Below are 22,040 nucleotides of genomic sequence, written 5' to 3'. Positions count from 1 at the left end.
TTTTGAATGATCTGTTGAGTTAATTGAAACAGCCATTATAATGAAATTTGAAATAAATTTTGTTCTGATCTTGATTTTGATATAATTTTGACAACATAAAAATTTTTTCCCTTCAGTTCCTGTTAAATATGCTTTTTTGGGGGGGGGAATCAGAAGATTAATGCAAAATTAAGGATGCAACATTGTTTCCATTTTGCTTGTCAGAAGAGGCTTCAACATTAATACAAGCTATTGTTTGAATCTTTGAACAAAGCTACTTTGAAAAGAAGTGATTTGTTATTGTAATTAGTCTGTAGTTGACTTTTTAAATTTGCTTTCTTTTTTATATAGTTTAAAAATTACTTTAGAATAAAGCAATGTGATTATGAATATAACAATATCTATGCCTCTCTCTAGTGGTAGTTTTTAATAGCTTGAAAGATTTTGTTATATTTTCATGATTGCTATATCTATCCTAAGATTTATTGGTAGCATCCAAGACTAAAATATTAAGTAAAATTTCTCTTCGTTTTTATTGCCATGTATTTCATTGGAGAAGATTTTTTCTTAATATTTATTTTAAAATTCTATTTAAAAATCATCCAACATGAACAGTTCAGTATACAAAGAATAAAAAAGAATTGTATAGGGAATTGTAAACTGTTACATAATTTTTAAAATGCATCTTAAACATGGTAGTATTAAAATTACCCTATTTGTGTCCCATTTTGATTTGCTTTCAGATGTATATCTCTTCATGTTTTATGTATGTTCCTTTTTTTTTCTGTCACTGTTCACTAACTCCAAAGACATTGTTCTATTCTCAAATAGAAGCACTCTCTTGTAATAGATTAGTACAGTCAAGTGCTAAATAAATCAACATATTAACCATATATGAAAATGTATGTCTCAAATCATACCTTCATGTCGGCCAGAAGGAAGAAAGCATTCTTCGTCACCAGACTTTTGAAGTAGTGAAGTCTTTAAATCAGTTCTCAAATCTTTCAAAATTGTTTTCCTTCACATTATTATCGTGTAAATTGTTCTCTTGGATAACTTTACATTTCCCAAACTCAAACAACTTTGGTTTAGATTGTTAGAACTACATTCAGACTAGAGCAAATACTTTTCTTACTACTACAATTTTGCTTAGCCCTTTTGCATATGATTAAAAATACTAAGAATTGCATGTTTGTAGCTTCTTTTTTTTTTTTTATCTTTTGAGGTAATTGGGGGTTAAGTTGACTTGCCCAATTTGTACAACTAATAAATGTCAAGTGTCTGGAGTCACATTTGAATTCATGACCTCCTGACTCCAGGTCTGAGGCTCTATTCACTATACTACTTAACTATCCTAAAAAAAAAAAAACAATCCCAAAAACTTAGTCTAAAAATGTTCTGGTTTAGAATCACAGGTTTATACATAATGAAGCCCTAAAAATAATTTTAAAATGTATTTGCACCTATTTTTACATAATTGTTGAACTAACTTTTTAAAAGACTAGTTGATATGATTTTCAGATATTTTTAAATAAATACAAATAACAAGTCTTTACATTTTAATAGCATTTTAATTTAAACTCCTCTTTAAATATCTTAAACCAGAAGACTATAGAAATCCAACAAATAATATATCTTAGTAATTTTATATTATTCTTCAATATTATATTATGTTTTATAAAGTAAATGTATTTATATTTATACATATGTATATGTTCCCAATATTGATTCTCATACTAAAAAAATAAAAAAACATAATTAGGTAGAAATGTTATTGAAATTTGTTTCATCAAATATTGTTAGTCACCATTTTTCAGAAATTATTTCTTTGCTTAGGTAACATTGGCCCAGTTTTTCCATTACTCTGAAAATATGCAAAGTCAGATATAATTTTTTGTGAGGTGAAGGCATGAATCAGTTTATGGTGACTTTACATATATTTATAGGTGTATACACTGTGTGTGTGTGTGTGTGTGTGTGTGTGTGTGTGTGTTTGGCTTATCTTGGACAGTTGTATTAAAATGCTTTTCTGTATATGGAAGATTAATGTAGGAAATTGTAATACAGTAATTAAATTTATACTGTCAGCAATAACAAGTGTAATAACTTAAGTAAACCAGAATATAATTAAATGACCAAAGTAAAATTTCCTCCCTGCCTTACAGCACAACAAATATACACATGAATAAGTTTTAGAAAATTATTTTCTTAGTCACCACTGAATTGACTCTAGATAATTTTTACATAAATATTGCCAAAAATTTTTATTTTCTCTATACAGTTGACAATGAATTTCTATCATTTTTTCTGCCAACTTTTAATTCCTGGTACTAGTGGAAATATAAACTTATATGATTATATCAGATTATATTATAAATAATATATTTCATGAAGATAATTAAACCTAATTTGTTCCAGTACATACCAAGCTGCTTTCACTGATATAGTGTGATAGTTACTACCCAATATTATTTTTCATTAAAGCCATGAAAATCAAACTCATTTTTGGTATTCACAATTATAATGAATGAATAAACTAATCTTTAATTTTATTTGCAAATTGGAAAGAAGAAAAATAACTATCTGAATAATTAAATTTCAGCCTATGAAAAAATAAAAGTTAAGTGAAGAATGCATTTTGTACAGTAGCATCTGAATAAATTTTTCTTAGTTCTACTCTGTTATAGAAATAATAATTAGAATATCAAATATGTACTTTAATTATGCTTTGTCACTAGTACTTATTTCCTGTTGGCAGGGTAGCTTTTTTGCCACCTTTGTTCTTTTTGTTTTAATCTGTAGAAATTGTTTTATTTCCCTCTTTTGTTTTTCAAAGCAAGTGTAGTACTTTTCTTAAAAAAAGGATTCCACTCATTTATACCAGTAGATACCATTTTATTAAGTAAAAGTTGTTTTTATGTACCATCATTGCTAAGTTCATCATTTCCTGTATGTAACAAACTATGCCTTTAGCTATGGGGTTCAAAAGCATTGATAGACTGTTTATTCTTTTATGACAACAGAGTTTATGATAATATGATTTTTCTGTTTTGTAATTTTAAATATAGACCCACAAGATGAGAATAAAATTGGCATTGATGGAATTCAGCAGTTTTGTGATGATTTAGGCCTAGATCCTGCCCATATCAGTGTTCTTGTCATAGCTTGGAAATTCAGGGCAGCCACTCAGTGTGAATTCAGTAAAAAGGAATTTATGGATGGCATGACAGAGCTGGGGTGAGTAAATGAATGACCTCTATAATACAGAATTGCTATCTTTAAAAAAAAAATTATGTTTTATTATTAGATAATTTTCACCACTTTTTAAAAACCAGCTCAGGGATATCATTATATTATTCCTGTGGATCACTTTGTGCCTTCCTTTATGGATCTCTTTTAAGTGATTTAATTGGTGTCCTTTTCATTTCCACCTTAATGATTTTTGTAAAAATCTGTTGGGTTTTTTTGGCTTTTTTTTGGTGGTGATGGTGGTGGTGGTTGTCTTTGGTCCAAACTTGTGACTTCATTGGTATGGGGAATTCCTGATAAAGAGAAATTTCCTTTTCCAAAGCATATTAGGATTTTTATGGTTTTACAGAGTTATCTGAGGAAAGATTAAGTGACTTCCAAGATCAGGCCAATCACAGTGGCAGAAGCTAGACTGATATTAGCAAGGTCTTACAGACCAAGAATAGCTTTCTAGCTATTAGCTTTGCTGTTTCTCATTAATGGTCATTGATTTTTAATGTATTTTCTAAAATTTACAGAGTATAATTCAAATGAGTGGCAACTAGATGGTACAACTAGATAAGAGGAATTAGGAAAACCTGAGTTCGGATGCAGTCTCAGATACTTATTAGCTGTGCGACCCTGACCAAGTCACTTAATCCTAATTGCTTCAGAAACAGAGAGAAAAAAAAAAGAGAGAGAAATTAATTCAAATGAGAATCTGAGAGTTAGATACTGTGAATACTTACACGTTTCCATTTATATATCAGGAAATCTACGTTCAGGGAAGTGATTTTCCTATGGTCCCATAGCTTGTAAGAATTAGAAATAAGTTTCAAAACTTGCTCTCTCCTGAATTCTTTTCTCTAACCCAATACAGTTTTTTGTTCATATCAGCCCTTCTCTATTTAAATCACTATTCACATCTACTTTTTTTCTCTACTTAATTTTGAACTCTTATAACCAGTACTGTTGAATACTTTCTTTTTCTGCTATTCACTCCTATTTTACTTATTAAAATTGCAAAATTTACAAAAATACATTTCACTAATCAATTCACTAGAATTGTACTTTGTATCCTTGAATTACATTTCTTTAATCTAAGCATCTCTTAATACTTCAGGGTAATAAAGATGGGGGCAAGGATTTCTTTCATTTAATAATTAATTTAAGATTTTGCTATGTTGTTGGACACATTTTTTTAAATTGGGCAGATTTTTTATACTAATGAAAATATATAACTATACATAATGGTAATCTGTGGTAATGGAAATGCTAACCTGTTTGAATAAGTTTTGACCCTCCTACAGGAAAAAAATATTGTTTTGAGAATTCCTTGAACTAGGCAACAGAAAGAGATTTTATAACTTTTGAAATAAAAAAAATTCTCCTGAAACAGAGGGAAAGCATAAAAAGCATAAGTATTTGGAATGAAGATTCTTCAGTTCTATAATGTGCCATGTTATTGGTGGATGCTTAAGAAATATTAATTATTATGATGGGACACTTGCTATCCTTTTTAAAGTTTTTGTCTCAATGATATGTTTGTGAAAAGTATGAATTTCTAGGTACAGTTCAACTATCCTATTATTAGTTTCTGATCTATCCATTCCAAAAGTGATTTGTAATCATAATGATACTTTTTGGAAAGAATTTTTAGTTGTTTTTTTTAGCATGCTATTGTGGAAAGCTCTCCCTGAAGAGAAAAGTAATTCTTAGATTTTGTTCTGTAATGAAATATTTCCTATAAAGTGATTTTTTTTCATTTAATGGATCTTGAATCATTTAAGCATCAATACTTTGCATTATCCATTTTGGATGGAAATCTTACTAAACTTTCTGTCATGTTTTCCAACCTTTGGGATTATACGCTGAACAGAATAGACATTTGTCCCCCTTCTATTGTGCTGTTTCCATTATTTTATGGTCTGAGAAAACAGCAGACAGAGGTTTTTAGAATTGTTTATTTAAAAAAAAAAAAAAAAGTATTAAATGAGACCATGAGGCTCTGACTAGACCTTAGTGAAAGTTTGACACATATATAAAGAGTACTTAATACAATGCTTTTCCTCAAAGTGGCAATGCCAATTTTCAAAGACTTACCTAAAAATTATTTTTCATTTTTAAAAAACTATTTCTCAATAAGTTGAAGCTGTTGCAAAATATTAGGTTTTTTTTTTGTTATACTCTTTTAAAAAAAACTCATCTATTTGTTTTTCATTATGATTTCTGCTTAAAGATCCTTAAATATTATCTTGTGGGGAAGAAGCTAAATTACATTTTATCAGAAATGTTATTAAATATAACTTTTAAAGCCAAACTGAGTACTATACAATACCATTAATATATGTGTTTTATAAAATTTTCTATTAAAATGGTATTCACTTATTAACTTTTTTACAATAGGTGTGATACTACTGAAAAATTAAAAGCTCTTTTACCACGAATAGAACAAGAGCTAAAGGATGCAATAAAATTCAAAGATTTTTATCAGTTTACCTTTAACTTTGCTAAGAACCCTGGACAAAAAGGTTTAGGTGAGTATAATAAATGCCAAGTCTATAATGCTATGTCTGATTTCTAGTGATATTATAGTGGCCATGATCAATGTTCCTTCAGTATCTCTGACAGTAGTATTAGAAACTTCACTGAATTTTAATTTTTTTTCTTTTAAGATTTTACTTGATAGATTAGGCTGGGATAATACGTGCTTTTATGAGTGAATTGTTGATCTTTTGACTCGAGGTATTCTCAGAGGACTTTGAACAATTTGTATTGTGTAAACTACTTTGTGCTATACATAAATTTAAGGCATCTTTATATCCTTGCATGTCCGCATCATGATATATTAACATTAGCCTGATATTGATATTAACTACATCCAAAATATTAGAGAAGTCAGCAGTTAACGTTTAATATCCATTTTATGTTTAAAACTGATTTTCCTCTTTCACAGTGTCACTTCTTAGCTATTCTTGGCTAGTACTGAGATTAGCTAAACTCCATAACTTTAATAAAGCTAACATTGACAGTAACAGTGATATATTATCTTTTCCAATGTGAAATCAATGTCAACCTAAATCTAAATCAAACTACATTTCAGTACTTCCATTTTTTGTGGAAATATTTGCCTTAGTAGTTGAGATAACGTTAATAATATGAATATTATTCATTGAAGAATTTTCATTTTTAAAGGTTTTTTTCCTTTTCTAAATATTAGGACAGTTTAGCATATTTTTAAATGTCTAGCAATCCACATTGACCCATACCTTTAAACTAAAATTACAATGACTTTATTTGTCTTAATAAAGTTCTACTTACAAATTTAAAAGTAGTTTATGGTTTATTAGAATAATAAGAAACATTAGAAAAAAGTGTTTTGAATTGATAAATGTTCTAATTTCTAAGATGCTGATAAAACTTGAAGAAATAAGACAATGTTTTGAAAAATGAAGAGAATATAACTACCATGCAGACAATTCTAGACTCTCCATTTCCTCTACCCATAATTTTCATTTAAATACTATATATGTTCTGCTTTTGCATTGGAGTTAAGTAGAACTATAAATATGTAATGGCGTTTTTAGTGCCTCACAATTTAAAAAAATGTAGAATTGCCAGTTACCTAACTACTACTTCAAAGGTGATTTTCATTTTTCTTCCTTTTCTCTTTCTTGTTTCTCACCCATATATTTTGGAATTGCTCTTTTGGTTTTTAATTGTTCATGTTCTTGAACTGCAGTGAGTCTGTTGTCAGCGTTCCCGTTTCCTTTAGGCTGCTCTGTCACATCCCAAAGAGCTTTTTTTACCCTGCATGCCACTGCCTTGCAGATCTCGTGCCTGACACCTCAGGAGCACAGCCAGGCCTCAGCAAGAGGGTCCTTTAAAGGAAACCACTTGAGTCGGTCCACTTAAAACTTGAAAAGCTGGAAGTATCGTTGACTCCTGTGGGAGAACAATTAGAAAGTATGGATGTCTTTTTCCCTAACCAGGGAAAGCGGGTGAGCAAAGTTGAGAGTCATGTGAATTATGTTAAAAGTACAGCAGCTAGTTCTAAAAGCAAGGGGTCTTGCAGATTTCATATTTATAAAAGTTTTAACAGCATAGTATTCTTCTTCATTAGAATTCTTGAAAACCAGCTGAGGTCACATAAACATATTCATGGGACCCCTAATGGAAGAAGATTGTGGCATATTTTCTTCATGAAGAAAATTATTAGTATTTCACTTGGCTGGACTCAAAGGATGACCTGGTTATTTTAACAAGTAGCTATAGAAACAAAAGGGAATTATAGCTCACTGTCAGTACTGGAAAGAATGCTATTCTTTGGAAATAAGAAAAAACTGGAGTCAAAATTGGTTGTTCTCCCCTCTTCTGTGTCTACCTCAGTTAAATTATAACTTAAGAAAGGATTTGAATGCTAGCTTTCTTGACCATGGATATATATCTTTAGATGTCTTCATAGCCTATCAATCAGATTATGTGCATGTGGGTGTGGATGTGAATGTGGGTGTGTGTATACACACACACACACACACACACACACACACATATACACACACGAAATGTCAGTATGTCACCCAGAGAGGAATAAAAAGACCATAAAAAGTGCATGTTCAGAAAAATTAGAGGAGTCAATAAAGGTGGCTGTAAAGGATTACAAAAACTGACAATTGGACCTTGTTGGATTTGTTCTTATAATGTCTGTTCATGAGGAATAATTTGACTTACAGGAGTTTTTCATTCCTATGGAAATGCTATGAAACATTTAATAATAATTCTATTTTAAAATATTTCTTATAATAACATATCTATATGGAAGAATAGAAGGATTAAATTAATCTACCCCAGGACCCTAGTAGCAGCTTGCTCTGCCTCTCCCTTGGAACTGCCATCCAGTTTTTCTTTCAGGGCCTTAATACTGTCTTCCCCCACACCAATTTTTCTCTCAAAGTTTTTTGGATACTGTAAAATCCACTTTTTTATGGGTACTTGGCCCAAAAGTCATTTATTTTACTTGGCTTAGCTATAGCATGTTATCCTGTTTCTCTATCCAATTAATTGTTAAGATCTGCCCCAAGTTTTAAGCTATATCCCCAAAAAAATCTCTTTGAAAGGGAAAGACATATATTAGCATAAACTGAAGATATTTCATTCCAGTACAGTAACATGCATTTGTATTTTTAAGCAACTCCCTGTAAATTAGCTGCCTCTATGAAATATATGAGCCTGTGGTTATATTTGTGCAATAAGAGGAATGCTGAATTGGAAATCAAAGAATTTGGGTTCAAAATCCAATTCCACCACTTATAGTCCATGCTATTTTGAGCAGGTCACTTAACCTCCCTGTTTGCTTCCCTCTGAGTTTCTTCATCTTTAAAATGAGGTTGTTAAAATAACTTATTTTTTAATGTTCCTTCCCGTTCTAAATCTATACTTAAGAACAACTCTCAGTACCATAGATCCAGAGGTCTTATACTCAAATACCCTTATATTCCTAAGGGTAACATATTGCCTTAGAAAACCACAAAATAACATTATGGGGCCTCCACAGTTAGCTGCACTGGCGCTTCAACCCTTATGTCTCCCCCATCCATCTCTAGGGATTTTTATTATCTAGTCATATTATCTGATTTTTCTTCTATCCCTCTTCCCTTTACTTGCATTTTTTCTATTCTATCAAGATTGTAGCAGATGGCTGCCCTCGGGTGGAGGGAGTGGGGGTGAAATTGGCTCTTTCATTTCAAGATTTTAGCTTACATTGGATCCCTTAACTGTAAGAATTGACTTCTCTCACCCTCTGCCTGAGCCTGGCTCCTCCCAAATTCTTCCTCGTACAAGGTCTCTTCCTTCGTGTGTTCTGATCTGTACTACAGAGTGGCCTTTCTATAGGATTAATTGCTCTTATTGGTTGAATTCAAAGGACAGTCTCCTTTGGGTCATATACTACACTACAACTCGGCTTTCAGTTACTGGCTGTGATCACTGTCCTAACTTGAGTTACTGCTTATGTCTCATAGCCTTCCCTCACTTCTTCCTTCAAGATAAAAGGCCAGTTCAAAATTATGATTAAATAATTTAAAAACTTAAACACATAGCAGCAGAATAAGGGAAATGTTTTACATAACTTCCCAAATGGTTTCTTAATTATGGATGGGGATAAGGGAGAGAACCTAGAATTAAAAAATTTTAAAAATCTGTAAAAAAAGTTTGTTGTTATTTTGAATGTAACTGGAGGAAAAAAATGTGCCCTTGATGGAGGTTTAGGTCTCAACTTTCCCTCCCATCTGCTAGTTCTAAGTGGGGATGTCCTCAGAAAGTTGAGCTAAGGGAGCTGTGGCTGTCACTTGTGGGGCACAAAATGAGGCCTGGCACCTATTGCTCTTTTATTCCTTCATCCAGTTGTGTTCCTTCTACTAATGGCAGGAAACATAGGCTTAAAGCTGGACAGGACTTTAAATATCATAAACAGAACTTAAGATCATTGAGTTCAAAGGTTAATTCTTCGGGGAATTACTATAAGTATATTTTATCAGTGCCTCTTGGATAGCATAAGTTATATGCAAATAACTAAGAACTCTAATAAAACTATTGGTTTCATGTTCTTATAAACTTTTAGACGTTTAAACATAGTGTGAAATATTCTTAATGAGTGTTTTAATTAACAATATGTTTTAAAAATATTTGCAAAACACTGTAGTCCTAGGTGGTTGAGGGGAAATGGAAAAAACAGACAATGCAATCATGATGAGTAACCGAAAGTATTAAGCTATCATTTTATGATCTTCTGGCATTGTCAGTAATCTTATTGGATACAAAACACTGTATTCTTCATAATATAAAATTTCATCCCAAATATAGACTTGACTTTGGAGCTTAGAAATTTGCTGATTGCACAAATGGGTCAGATAATGATTATGATATAAACATTTTATCTGTTTTGGTTCCAATTTGCTTTTGAGGAAAGGAAATTGATGAGTCTGCAACTACTTAAACCTAAACCTTGAATTTCCTTAGTAAGCCTAAAGTTTATAAAAGCAAGGAAGGAAGAATAGGGGTGGGAAAATGGAAAGGAATGGAGAAGGGCAAATTGGGAAGAGCTGTGTATAGTGGGAAATTGGTTGATGCATCAGTCCTTGTGAACTAAGTGGACAGAAGGGCCGTAATAGTAGAGGGGAGGAAGAAAACAGATGTAGTTGTGTCTAGTAATAACAGTAACAAATACAGAGTTATGTGAGTTAAAAAGTTATATTTTTCCCTTGAACTTAATTATTTTATTGGTTTGTCTGATGTTTCACTGTAGTTTTGCTGGTTTGATTTTAAGTATTCCCAATTTGTTTATATTGTTTATATTAAGTATTTGCTATGTTGTTTATATTACGTATTCCCAATAAATGTTTAGAAGTTGATGCCTAGTATGTTAAGATATTAATAGTATACTTTAAATAACAAAATTTTGTGTTTTCTTCTTCATGAACATTCTTGAGAAATTTCTGTCTTAAAAATGAATTGTAAGTTGATGACTAAGTGAAATTGAAATTTTTTTAGTTAAAAGATATTTTGCTAAATCTTCATTTTATAAGTGTTTTGAAAACCATTTTATAGTACTAGTAAATACATATATAAAATTAGATAAATTCAAAGGAAAAACTAGTAAGTATATTATTTAACATAATATCAAAGATTTCATTTAAAATTATAATATATTTTAAAATTCATTAATTTAATGTAGTTTAATGGAGAATGCATGAATGCATCGCAAAATGATCACAAAGTAAAATTTGATTTAGAGATAGCTTCCTTTATGAAAAAGCTCATTTATGTTTCATTACTTTCAAGTAATTTTTGTGACAGCTTTTATTGATTCAGTGCCTAACATTACTTGAAAGGGTGGAGTGTAATAAATTTAGGTAGCATTCTCTAATCTTAAATATTTGCAGTCATGAACGTTCCATCCCAATCTTCTGAGAGTTAATTTTCTTAACTAAAGGTGGATACCTGAAAAAGTCATTCAGAGCCTTAATAGTAATGTCATTATTAAATTACATGATGTACTGATAAACAATTACACAACCTAGGATTCTTTTGAAATTCTTTAAGTAGGTATGTGGATTCCCTATTTTTTTTCCTCCAAAAAATTATTTTATTCCATTGTCATCAGATGAAAACAATGATACAAATCATGAAATTAAATGAGCTTCACTGAAATTAGCCTACCATTGGAATCATTTTATTAGTGATTAATAATCTTCTGCCAATTAAACTTTCATTTTAGGTAAGAAAATATTTTACAGACCTTGAAAATGACTTTGGAATCCTTTCTTTTATCTTGTACTTAAAACCACTGATCATTTGTTTATTATAAATCTTTCATCCTTTTTATTACTATGTTCTAGCCTTCAAAATCCTACTAGAAGCCCAGTTCATTATGTCTTATTAGGCAGAAAGTATTTATTATATCATATCTAAACAATGTTGTTTCTCTTCCCACATAACACCTATGGACTTCATGCAGCCAATTCTCAGTTGTCTTTCACATTTTTGACTTAGGTGGAAGAGAGAAGAAATTTTAAGGACTGGTCAAAGAAGGGATTGTTCAGAAAAAAAATTGGCATATTTTCTGACAGTTAATAAAAAGAATTATATTTCCTCAGATACATTTGAGGATACATTCAATATCTTCAAATATGTTCATCAATATATTTGATTTTAAAAAATCTTTCAATCAGAATGCCTAAGATACTTAATTTCTTTATTAAAGAAAAACCCAGAATGTTTTTTAACAATGAATTAACACCTTGCTAGAATTCAATTCAGTTCAATAAATATTTATTAAATACTTACTGTATCCTGGCACTGAACTAATTGTTGAGGACACCAAGATTAAACCTTAATTTTGTCATCTGAATGAAGAATAAAAATAAAAATTAAAAAATAATAAAATGCAATATCCCTTTTTTTTTTTTTTTTTTTTTAAGCAATTGGGGTTAAGTGACTTGCCCAGGGTCACACAGCTAGGAGGTATTAAGTGTTTGAGAACAGATTTGAACTCAGGTCTTCCTGACTTCAGAGCTGGTGCTCTATCTACTGTGCCCCCTAGCTGCCCCCATACACTATCTTTTTAAAATAATTGTCATTTGATATTTTTGAAGGTTTTTTTTTAATTAAAAAAAGGAAGAAAACAATATCCAAGATCATAAATGTAAAATTGAACATGACTTTAGAGATCATTGAATAAGGAAACTGAGGCTCATGGAAGTGACCTGACTTGCCTTGCATCACTCAGAATTTGAATCTGATTTTTTTTTTCTCAATTATTCTCCATGCTTCCAACAATGTGTCCCTATAGAATGTTTTGTTTTCCCTAAAACAGTTGAAGAATGATTATTATACAGTTGCAAAAAACAAATAAACAGATGAAGATTTATGATATATATAACTTCCCAGGAACATTATTTAGACTAAATATCATCTTTTGAAAATATTAAATAGAGTAATATTATCATGGATATAAAAATACTATAATGTAAAAGTTCTTAATATTGGGCTTGTGAATCTTTTTTATATTATTGTAACTGTATTTTGATATTACTGTTTTCCTTTGGAATTCTGTGTAGTTTGTTTTATACATTTAAATTTTTTATTTTTAAGAAAGAGATCTTTGGGCTTCACTGGACTGCCAAAGGGGTCCATGACACACACAAAAAAATCAAAGAACCTCTACTACCATAATTAATATTTAAAAAGACCTAATATTTCTTTCTAAAAATGTGAGCAGAGTGTGGATAGCAATAGAAAAAAACAACACCATATTACTTTGTATATTTATCATCTGCTTCCTTATTTTCTTTATAAGTTTACTTGTGGTACAATGTTTTATATTTTTTGTCTGTAAATGATTGTGTATGAACTTAATAAAATGATTTAAACAAGTTTAATTCCTTTTTGTTTAATTTTGTAAGAATCTTAGCCTGAAATTACTATATTTTGAGAAAACTTAGAAGAGAGGATATGATGAATCCTTGATCATAACAACTACTATTGTCGCTCTGACAATATCTTTTTTGCCTGAAATATTAAGATGACTAACATAAAGCTAATAAACCAGCAGATTCTTTTAAAAGATATTGTCCTATCTCATATTGTAATCTTTAGATATAGCTGCTCCTAACATCTAGTTTATCCTCTGAATCCCATGGTTTATTAAATAATGATTTATTGTTCCTTTTTACTTTCCTATCGCATCTTCTTTTTGCTTAAGACAACTTAACATATTTATTGCCCATCCTAGAAACATAATAATGGTTTTCATATAAATCTACTTTTATATACAAATAAATACTGAAGTTAAATTTGCTTTTACAAACCTCTAGTTTTCTAGTAATATAAACATAGAAACCAATTTCCTTCCAAGGGCCTTTAATCCAGTGAAGGGTTAAAATGACCAGAAACTTATCCAAATATCCATCATTTTTCATGAAACTTTATTTTCTTTTTCCCCCTAGGTAAACCTCCACTTCTCTCTATGTGTGCTTTATATCATTATGATCATTCCAGCTGGGAGAGTTGAATGTAGATTTCAATTAATGCTCTTCCCAAGTGATAAGCAATGTAGACTTAGGAGCAGTTCAAGACTAAGCATCTACTTAGCATTGTACTACAGGTCTTATAGGTAAGGTTGAGAGAGCAGTTCTGTCCTTGTCAGTTGGTTATAACTTTTTTATAATTTTAATTGTTTCTTCCAGATGAAAACTCCAAGGCCTGGGAATTTAAGATCAAGGGATAATATAATGGACCCTTCTTTCTTTTAGTGGCTAGAGAGTTGAAACATCAGAATTTGAAGGTGGTAGCCAATCATGTTTTAGTTAAAATTTCATAGTGATACCAAAAACTAAAATACTCTCGAGCGAGGTAAATTATTTCAGAATATCATGATTGTGGAATAATCTAAGGCAGTTAAAAGATTCAGCCTGTATCTCCCATGTAAAGATACATTTTTTTTGAAATCTCGGTCCAACAGCTAGGTATGGTAGGACACATCTATAATCTCTTCTACTGGGGATGCTGACACAGCTTGAATATTGAGTTTTGAGCTGCATTAGAACTAGGGCTGATAAGTGTCTTTTCTAAGTCTTTTACCAGTATAGTGAGCCTTTGTGAATAGAGGGGGGCACCAGACTGCCTAAGAAGGGGTAAACCCCTCATTGTGAGTCAGTAATGGAGCAGATCAAAGTGTCCATGCCAATCCACAATAGGATCAGGCCTATCGAATCACTATTGCCTCTCTAGCCTGCATTTCTATCTAGGGGGAAAATGTCAGGTCTGTCTTTGAACATTACACAATTTTTAGAATGTTCCTCTTAACAGTGAGGACCATTCATTTTATAGCCTTGTTCTTAGGGTTCCCCTTTATTACGATCTGTCTAGAAAATAGCATTTGAATTCTTTACTTTAGAAAAAATATGATTTACAAATTATATGCATATGAATATTATCAAATGTCAGTATAAATATACCCAGTACAAAGAAAACTTTGCTAAATGCAAACAAGACTTATAAACATTTTGTTTTTGGTGTGATTGTAAACATTTTGTAAAAGAATTCACTTCCTTTCAAAAGAGATTCCTGAAATTAAAATACTAATTATGGAGAAATTAACTATGCATAATTTTAAGCCACTTATAGGCATCTCTCAGCCAGATAAATGAATATGGAATGCTTATAAAATAAACTTCTTATGGTTGTGGCAATAAGGTCATTTTAGTGTACTGTACATGTACAATTTTGAATTCAGGAAGTTTGTGTTAACTGGTATTTTCTTTTTTTTTCAGATTTAGAAATGGCTGTTGCTTACTGGAATTTAGTCTTATCTGGAAGGTTTAAATTTTTAGATCTTTGGAATAAGTTTTTATTGGTAAGTGTCTCCTCTCTTCCCTCCAACCCCATTCATCTCTGCAAAGCTCAATGGCAATCAGGGTCTGTAGATTATAAGGATAGTGCTTTCCTCTAAAAATAGTTGTCTAACCTTTTTGGCAGCTACAAACTTGGAATTAGAGATTTTAGAGTGTTCCAACACACATTTGAGAATCCATTGTCTAGGAAAAAAAATCATGCATCTTAGCAGACTTGGGGCACATCTGAGTTTAAGCTGATTATAAAAGGAGGAGGATGTAGGACAGATACACGGGAGTTGTTCTAATCCAGAACTTGCCTAGCAGACCCTCCATCTTTAACTGACCTTTCCATTACTAAAATTTGTTGTAAGTAACTTCTGAGGCTTAATTTTCTCACTTTCTTTTAGTATTTAGAAATTTTTCAGTAAAATGTCTTTTTGGTTATACTTTTTCTTCTTATATGTTGAAGTTTTTATTCTATTAAGTCAGGTGGCACAGTGTAGAACACTGGGCCTGGAATTAGGACGAGCTGAGTTCAAATTCTACCTCAAGACACCTAACTGTGTGGCTATGGGCAAGTCACTTAATCTCTGTTTACTTGAGTTTCCTCATCTATAAAATTGGGCATGATAATAATAGCACCTATCTTGAAAAACTCTTATGAAGATAAAGATGAGATTGTTTTATAAAGTATTTTGCAAAACTTCAAATGCAACATATTATTAAATATAATAATAGCATATATTATTATATTATATATAATATTATAATAAAATAAACTGTTGTTTTCTGTCAACCATTAAAAGAATTCTTTTTATCTTTTATTTGTAAAATTAAAGTTCTGTTTATGATTACCATGTAGTCTTTGTAAAAAATTTAGTAGTTTTATAACATTTTTTCACTAAAATTTAAAGAGCAGCTCTCTTTATTATTTCTTTGAAGGAAATCAGCGTATATTGCTACTTTTAAAGTTGTCTTGTTCAAATGTATTTTAAAATAATAAGGGGAGACAAAAGAAATTGTCTTCTTTTAAGAGAGATAGTTTGTGCCAAAGGCCTGTGCTAAGTAAAAAAATAACCTTGCTAGTCTTGTTTCTATTCCACAAACATGTATTAAGTCCCTTTTGTGTGTAAGGAAGTGTATACAATGATGAAGATACAAGGATAAAAATCCTCTCAAGAATATCATGGTATCATGAAGAAGACTCTGTATGTACAGTAATAAACAATACAAAGTAAGGTGTTATTAGGACCAAAAGGAAAACCAGAGTCACCTAGAAATATAGAAGGAGGGAAGGGGCAGCTAGGTGGCGCAGTGGATAGAGCACCAGCCTTGAATTCAGGAGGATCCGAGTTCAAATTTGGTCTCAGACACTTAACACTTACTAGCTGTGTGACCCTGCGCAAGTCACTTAACCCCAGCCTCAAAAAAAAAAAAAGTGGTAAAAGTGGTAGAAGGAGGGAGTCATTAGGAAGGGCTCCCTAAAGGAGGTGGTCCCTGAATGAGTCTTGGAACAAGAGTAACTCTTTTTTTCCTTAAGCAAGAAAATTCTTATTGAGATTTGGGAATGAATTGGAAAGAATGAATTGTACAAAAAACATGACTTGCATAGGTGTTTAATAAATGTTGAATTGAATTGAAGCAGACAAAACTTAGGAGTTTTTACAATTTACCACAGCTTTTGAGATAAATTTTATCTTTTAGAAAATGAAATAAATGATACAAAGTTGATTTTCTTTCTTGATGCAGAAAAAAACCCCAGAATTAGATTAAATCATTATAATTAACACCTGACACTTGTATAGAAAATACTTAATTTGTCCATGTTGTTTTTTCTGATTCTCGATCTTTTTTTTTAATCTTTTCTTACAAAACAAATGCAAAAGTTAGTAATTAGAGATTCATTTGTAATTTAAGCTGCAGTTCTATTGATTTCTTATGTAAGAATAAGTATCATGTATTTGCTGGATCATGCAGTAAATAATCTGAGCCCACCTACAAAAGCCAAGGCAATCATGTAATAAACTCGATACCCTAGACACTATAAACCCAAGACACTAGTTCACCTGATAGAAGCAATTTAAATTTCCTAACATATTCCCAGAACAGAAATTACAAGTCTCTTAGAAGGCTAACCTTTTAAACAAAACCCTAGAAAAATATAAATTTCTTGTTCTTATTTTGGTTTACTTTTTTAAAAGGTGCACTGAAACCTTTGTATAAATCACTTTACCTGTCTACCTTTCAGAAAATAAATTTTGTTATTATTATCTTAAGATCCTCTAATTATATAAAATGGCAGAACATAAATTAACCATCCTTTTTTCAAGGGCTTAGATGAGTTTTGGGGTGAACCTCAAGAGGATGAAGTAAAAGTCATCCCTTTCTGGTTTGGCAGGTAAAAAAAGTAATATCTATACATAAACAATAGATTTGGTCACTGAAAATTTTGCCTTATTAAAATTTTAAAATCAAATACATTCTACTATAAAGTTCTAGAAATTCTATTAAAACTTTTTTCATGGCAAATGGTTATGACACAACCTGTCATACTATCTTTACAGGAATAACTGTATAATTTATCTTAAATGTAACCATTTATCTTTATCATTAGGAACATCACAAAAGATCAATCCCAAAGGACACTTGGAACCTTCTACTAGATTTTGGAAATATGATTGCAGATGATATGTCTAACTATGATGAAGAAGGTAAAAAAAAAAATGAGATTTCAGAGATGTACATCTAATATTTCATAAATCCAGTGTGAAATGAGTTTTTTCTTCAACTTTAAAACTTTATGCCCCATCACCCCAAATCTGCCTAATAGTGATAAAAATATTTTAATATAATTATTCATTCTTAGGATATGTTATTTGACTCTGTTAGGACATTTTAAGATTTTTCTCACATTCCATTTATATTTAAGATCTTGTTTTCTGATTCATCTATAATGGCATATATCAAGCATATATATAATCAAACAAAATTTGAGTCCTTTACTATGAGATAGGAGGTATAGAAAAAAAAAATAAAGTACAAATCATAGTTCCTGTTTTCTAGGGACTTGAAGTCTCCTCAGGGAGAAAAGGTAATCTAAAAAACTTGTCAGACAGCATTTTGCAGCAAATGGGTGTGAAAAGACAAGGTGCTTTTGCAGCTCAGAGGGATTAGTGGAATTCATCTTGGACCAGATAAGTGTGGAAAGGCTTCACAGAAGAGGTGGGATGTCTACAAGCTTTTATCAAGTGATATTCTGTGTGATTGTGCAATAAATGCCTTATTCTCATTTATATTAAAGAAAAACACAAAGGATTATGAGATTAGACATAGCCTAGATGAATGGGACTTTGATGGAGAGAAGTGAGGAATGCATTTTATCATAAATATATGTGTCCTAAGGTGTGGAGGCAGAATGACCTGGGTAACTCTTTATGGCAGATTTCCAGTCCAGTTTGGGGTAGGGAGTGTAATAGAAGAGGAAGTTGGGAAAGTAGGCTAGATACCTAGTATAGAAAGCCAAATTAAGAAATTTAAATTTATTTTATAGGCAACTGAGAACAGATCTATTTTTACATTGTTTTATGCTACAGTATTCAGATCATTACTGTGTGATGCTTTACTATTTCATTTTCATTTGTGCCTTTTCCTGTGCCTGGTGTCTTTCAGAAAAATGTAATAGGTGAGGGTCTATTACTATGATTTTATAAATGTATACATGGAACTCTTGGATAAGGAAAGTCCCTCTACTAAGCACCTTCTCTGGAGCTTAATTTCAAAGGTTAAGTGGCTTCTCTAAAGTCACACAGTCAGATATGTCAGATGCAAGACTTGAACCCGGGTCTTGCTCCTTTCAACATCACCTTTCTGTGAACCACATTGCCTTTCTTAGCTAGTTGATTCTGTGAATCACAAGATTCATTAATGCATGATCCCTTAAGTTTTTAACATTTAAACATTAGAACTATAAACCTTCTTGTGTGGAAGCATTCCTTAAAAAGCAATTTTTATTTTTTTTTTTTTAGGAGCCTGGCCTGTTCTTATAGATGATTTTGTAGAATATGCACGACCAGTTGTCACAAAAGGAAAGCGTAGTACCTTCTAATCCTAATTATAAAACCGGACTGAAATTACAATCTGAATTACATTAGGTAATGAAGACATTTTGGCCAATAACTATGTCTATGGTTACTGATTTCAGTAGTCATGGTATGCCACTGATCCAACTGCATTCACCACTTCTACTCTTCTTCAAGAAAATGATGCTGATTCATGGACGCTGTAAGAAGTTGCTCAGAAGATAGCCCAGGATGCTTTGGACTTTATTGGGAATTGATAATTGTATTGGTTCTGTCATTTGGTGAGAGATAATTGCATGATTTACACTTAGGAAAATTTAACTAGAGCCCATTTTAATTAAAACTGCACAGCATGTCATTCAGCTCATGATCTAAGGTGAACAAACACCAGCAGTTACTACTGTAATTAGAGATTATAGTACTTACATATTTAAAAGCAGTATTTGTGGTATGAATTAAGTCCCTATATAAATTTAAGTAGTAGGTTATATTTTTATACAAGTCAAAATTGTTAAAAGTATTTACCCTGATGATCATGATCTTGTAATGACCTCTTACTGACACTTTTATACTTGGTGCCAGTATACTAGATTATATTTTTTTATGTCAATTTGCCAGATCTAATTTTTTTTTGTTTTAATTTTCTTAATATTCACCTGAAATCATTTAATAGTTATAATATCCCCACTTCGATTTGCATAGTGACGGCCACATTTCAGGCTATGATTTAAGGAAAAAAAATTTTTTAGATTGTTTTACAAATCAGCAGCCATCCTTTATTTTTTGAAAAGTATTTTTTATTTCTTGAACTTCTGAAAAGTACTTACAGTCTGTTTTGTTCACAAATTATTTTTCTTTACATTACATTTAAAATAGTATTTTTCCATTTAAAAAATACTTCTTTATTTGTTGTGAATTTTGGATTCCAAGATCAAGTAAGCTGATTTCGTGCAACCATCCATAATATGTATGATATATCTAAACTAAAGTCATTTTTATAAATTGTACATATTTGAAAACTAAAATATTATGATAATCTGGAACATAATAGTGTTTGTTTTTTTCTGGAGGGAGGGAATCCCTCTGATTTGAGTGGACAGACTTATCTTTGCACTATGTTATCATTTCTGTTTTTCACTTTATCCCAGTCACCACTGTAGCACTAAGATAAATTAAGTATTTCTCCAAAGCATAAATAATGCCTGAGAATTTCTTCTGTTCTCCTATTGGGAAAGAACTGGCTTATAATTTTGTGGAATCCCTGTGACAGTCCTACCTCAGCTTTGATCAGAGGACACACATTCAATCATATATGATTTTCACAGTACAGTTCTCACTTTACTTGACTAGCTACAATTTGAACTTACATATTTAAGGATTCATTTTTTTAGATGATCCTTTTTAAAAAGGATTTAACACAAGTTTTCTTTAGTTAACTATAAATATATAAAATACTTATAAAATACAAAATATAAAAATTACATAATTCCTGAGAAACTTTTTATTGATCTGATGTTTGACTTGATGTTGCTAAAGTGTGAACTGTACTTCTTTGGACTAGAGTTCTTCTAAGAAAAGCAACTTGGTTCCACTGGGAAAAAACATTTCTTGGAACAGGAATCCCACCACCATAGTTGTAGTCCTGCCTTTGCTATTTAAGAGCTTTGTGATTTTAGACAAATTACTTAACCTCTCTGTGCTTCAGGCCACTCCTTCCCAAGATGAGGTTTCTGAGAAGGTGACTAGTAGTAAGAAGACTTTCAGCTCTGGCATTTTAGTCTCTTGCTTTGTTCTGCTATGCAACTCACACAATTCACAACCACCACCCTTAAAAGAAATACTCTTCAAATGTAGCATTTTCCCCTACAATAATTATCAGAATATCAATGAAATTAGACTATTAAAAGAATTATATCCATTATTTGCACTCTTCCACTGTTTGAGTTTAAATCATGTATGCTATTAAAGTGGTGGCTTGGGGGAGGGGAGAAAGGGAAAAACTTGTATTTATTTGTTTCATTTGTACAGATTTCCTGTGCTAATTTGTTAAGAAACATTTAAATAAATCATTGTGTGTATTTGTTTTTGAGAGTTGTTTTGTTTTCAAAATATCACATAGAGGAGATTCATATTTCTAGCATTGATAACTTAATAACCTCTCAGATATCTTTCAGCTTTATCATTCTTTTCTGTTTTGGATTAGTTTATATATTAATTGCTTAGATATTTGCCACTAGATGTCAGTATCTCTGTCTTTTGTAACAGGAGTGAGGAGGAACTAAGAGTACAGTAAGAACCAACAGATTTCCTTAAGTACATTTTAGTCTAATTTAATGGACTTCTTTAAATCATGTAAATATAGTTTGGAGATTTATTTTTAATATGAAAAATTCTTTCACAGATACAACAAAACTGTTAAAAGTAATTTGTAATAAAATAATTGTTGATATTTGAGATTGATAGCCATCCTTAAATTAGATGCATTCAGTATTTTGATGCATTCCAAATTGTCATTAGTTTGAGCTCACATCTTCATTATCTTTGCATTACCTGTTTCACAATTGTTTTTCCTTCCTACTCCATGGACTATTTAAAAAATAAGAAAAATTTGAAAAATATTTCATAGATCAGATTTTTCAATATATTAGTTTTGCCAAACTTTTTTTTTTTTTAAACTGAGGGATTATTCTTAGAGGGTGGGGGAGGAATAATAAGTTAAAATATTGGTGATGTAAAAAACAAAGGATATCAGTAAAATGTATTTTTTAAAAGAAAAACATTATTTAATAGTAATAAAAACATTTGACTGTAAGATTTTGTTTTGTGGTGTTTGTTTTTGTTTTTGTTTTCTTTTGCCAAC

The 22,040-nt window shown here is 31.0% G+C and overlaps 1 protein-coding gene across 4 annotated transcripts in view; it reads left to right on the top strand.

The window, feature by feature from the left end:
* The window catches only part of DCUN1D2 (defective in cullin neddylation 1 domain containing 2), a 33,456-nt gene extending 11,462 nt beyond the window's left edge, over positions 1 to 21,994 (top strand). For all 4 annotated transcript variants that reach the window (XM_074299585.1, XM_074299586.1, XM_074299587.1 and 1 more), the window contains 5 exons: positions 3,048 to 3,216; positions 5,614 to 5,744; positions 15,039 to 15,121; positions 17,716 to 17,812; positions 19,127 to 21,994. In XM_074299585.1, coding sequence (XP_074155686.1) covers positions 3,048 to 3,216; positions 5,614 to 5,744; positions 15,039 to 15,121; positions 17,716 to 17,812; positions 19,127 to 19,206 — 560 coding nt within the window. In that variant the 3' untranslated portion in view covers positions 19,207 to 21,994. The remainder of the gene's footprint in view (positions 1 to 3,047; positions 3,217 to 5,613; positions 5,745 to 15,038; positions 15,122 to 17,715; positions 17,813 to 19,126) is intronic.
* Positions 21,995 to 22,040: the final 46 nt, after the last annotated feature.

The sequence above is a fragment of the Sminthopsis crassicaudata genome, chromosome 3, assembly GCF_048593235.1.
Source record: "Sminthopsis crassicaudata isolate SCR6 chromosome 3, ASM4859323v1, whole genome shotgun sequence".
Classification (NCBI taxonomy): Eukaryota; Metazoa; Chordata; class Mammalia; order Dasyuromorphia; family Dasyuridae; genus Sminthopsis; species Sminthopsis crassicaudata.
The sequence above is the reverse complement of the archived record's forward strand: the minus strand, read 5'-3'. Positions and strand labels throughout refer to the sequence as shown.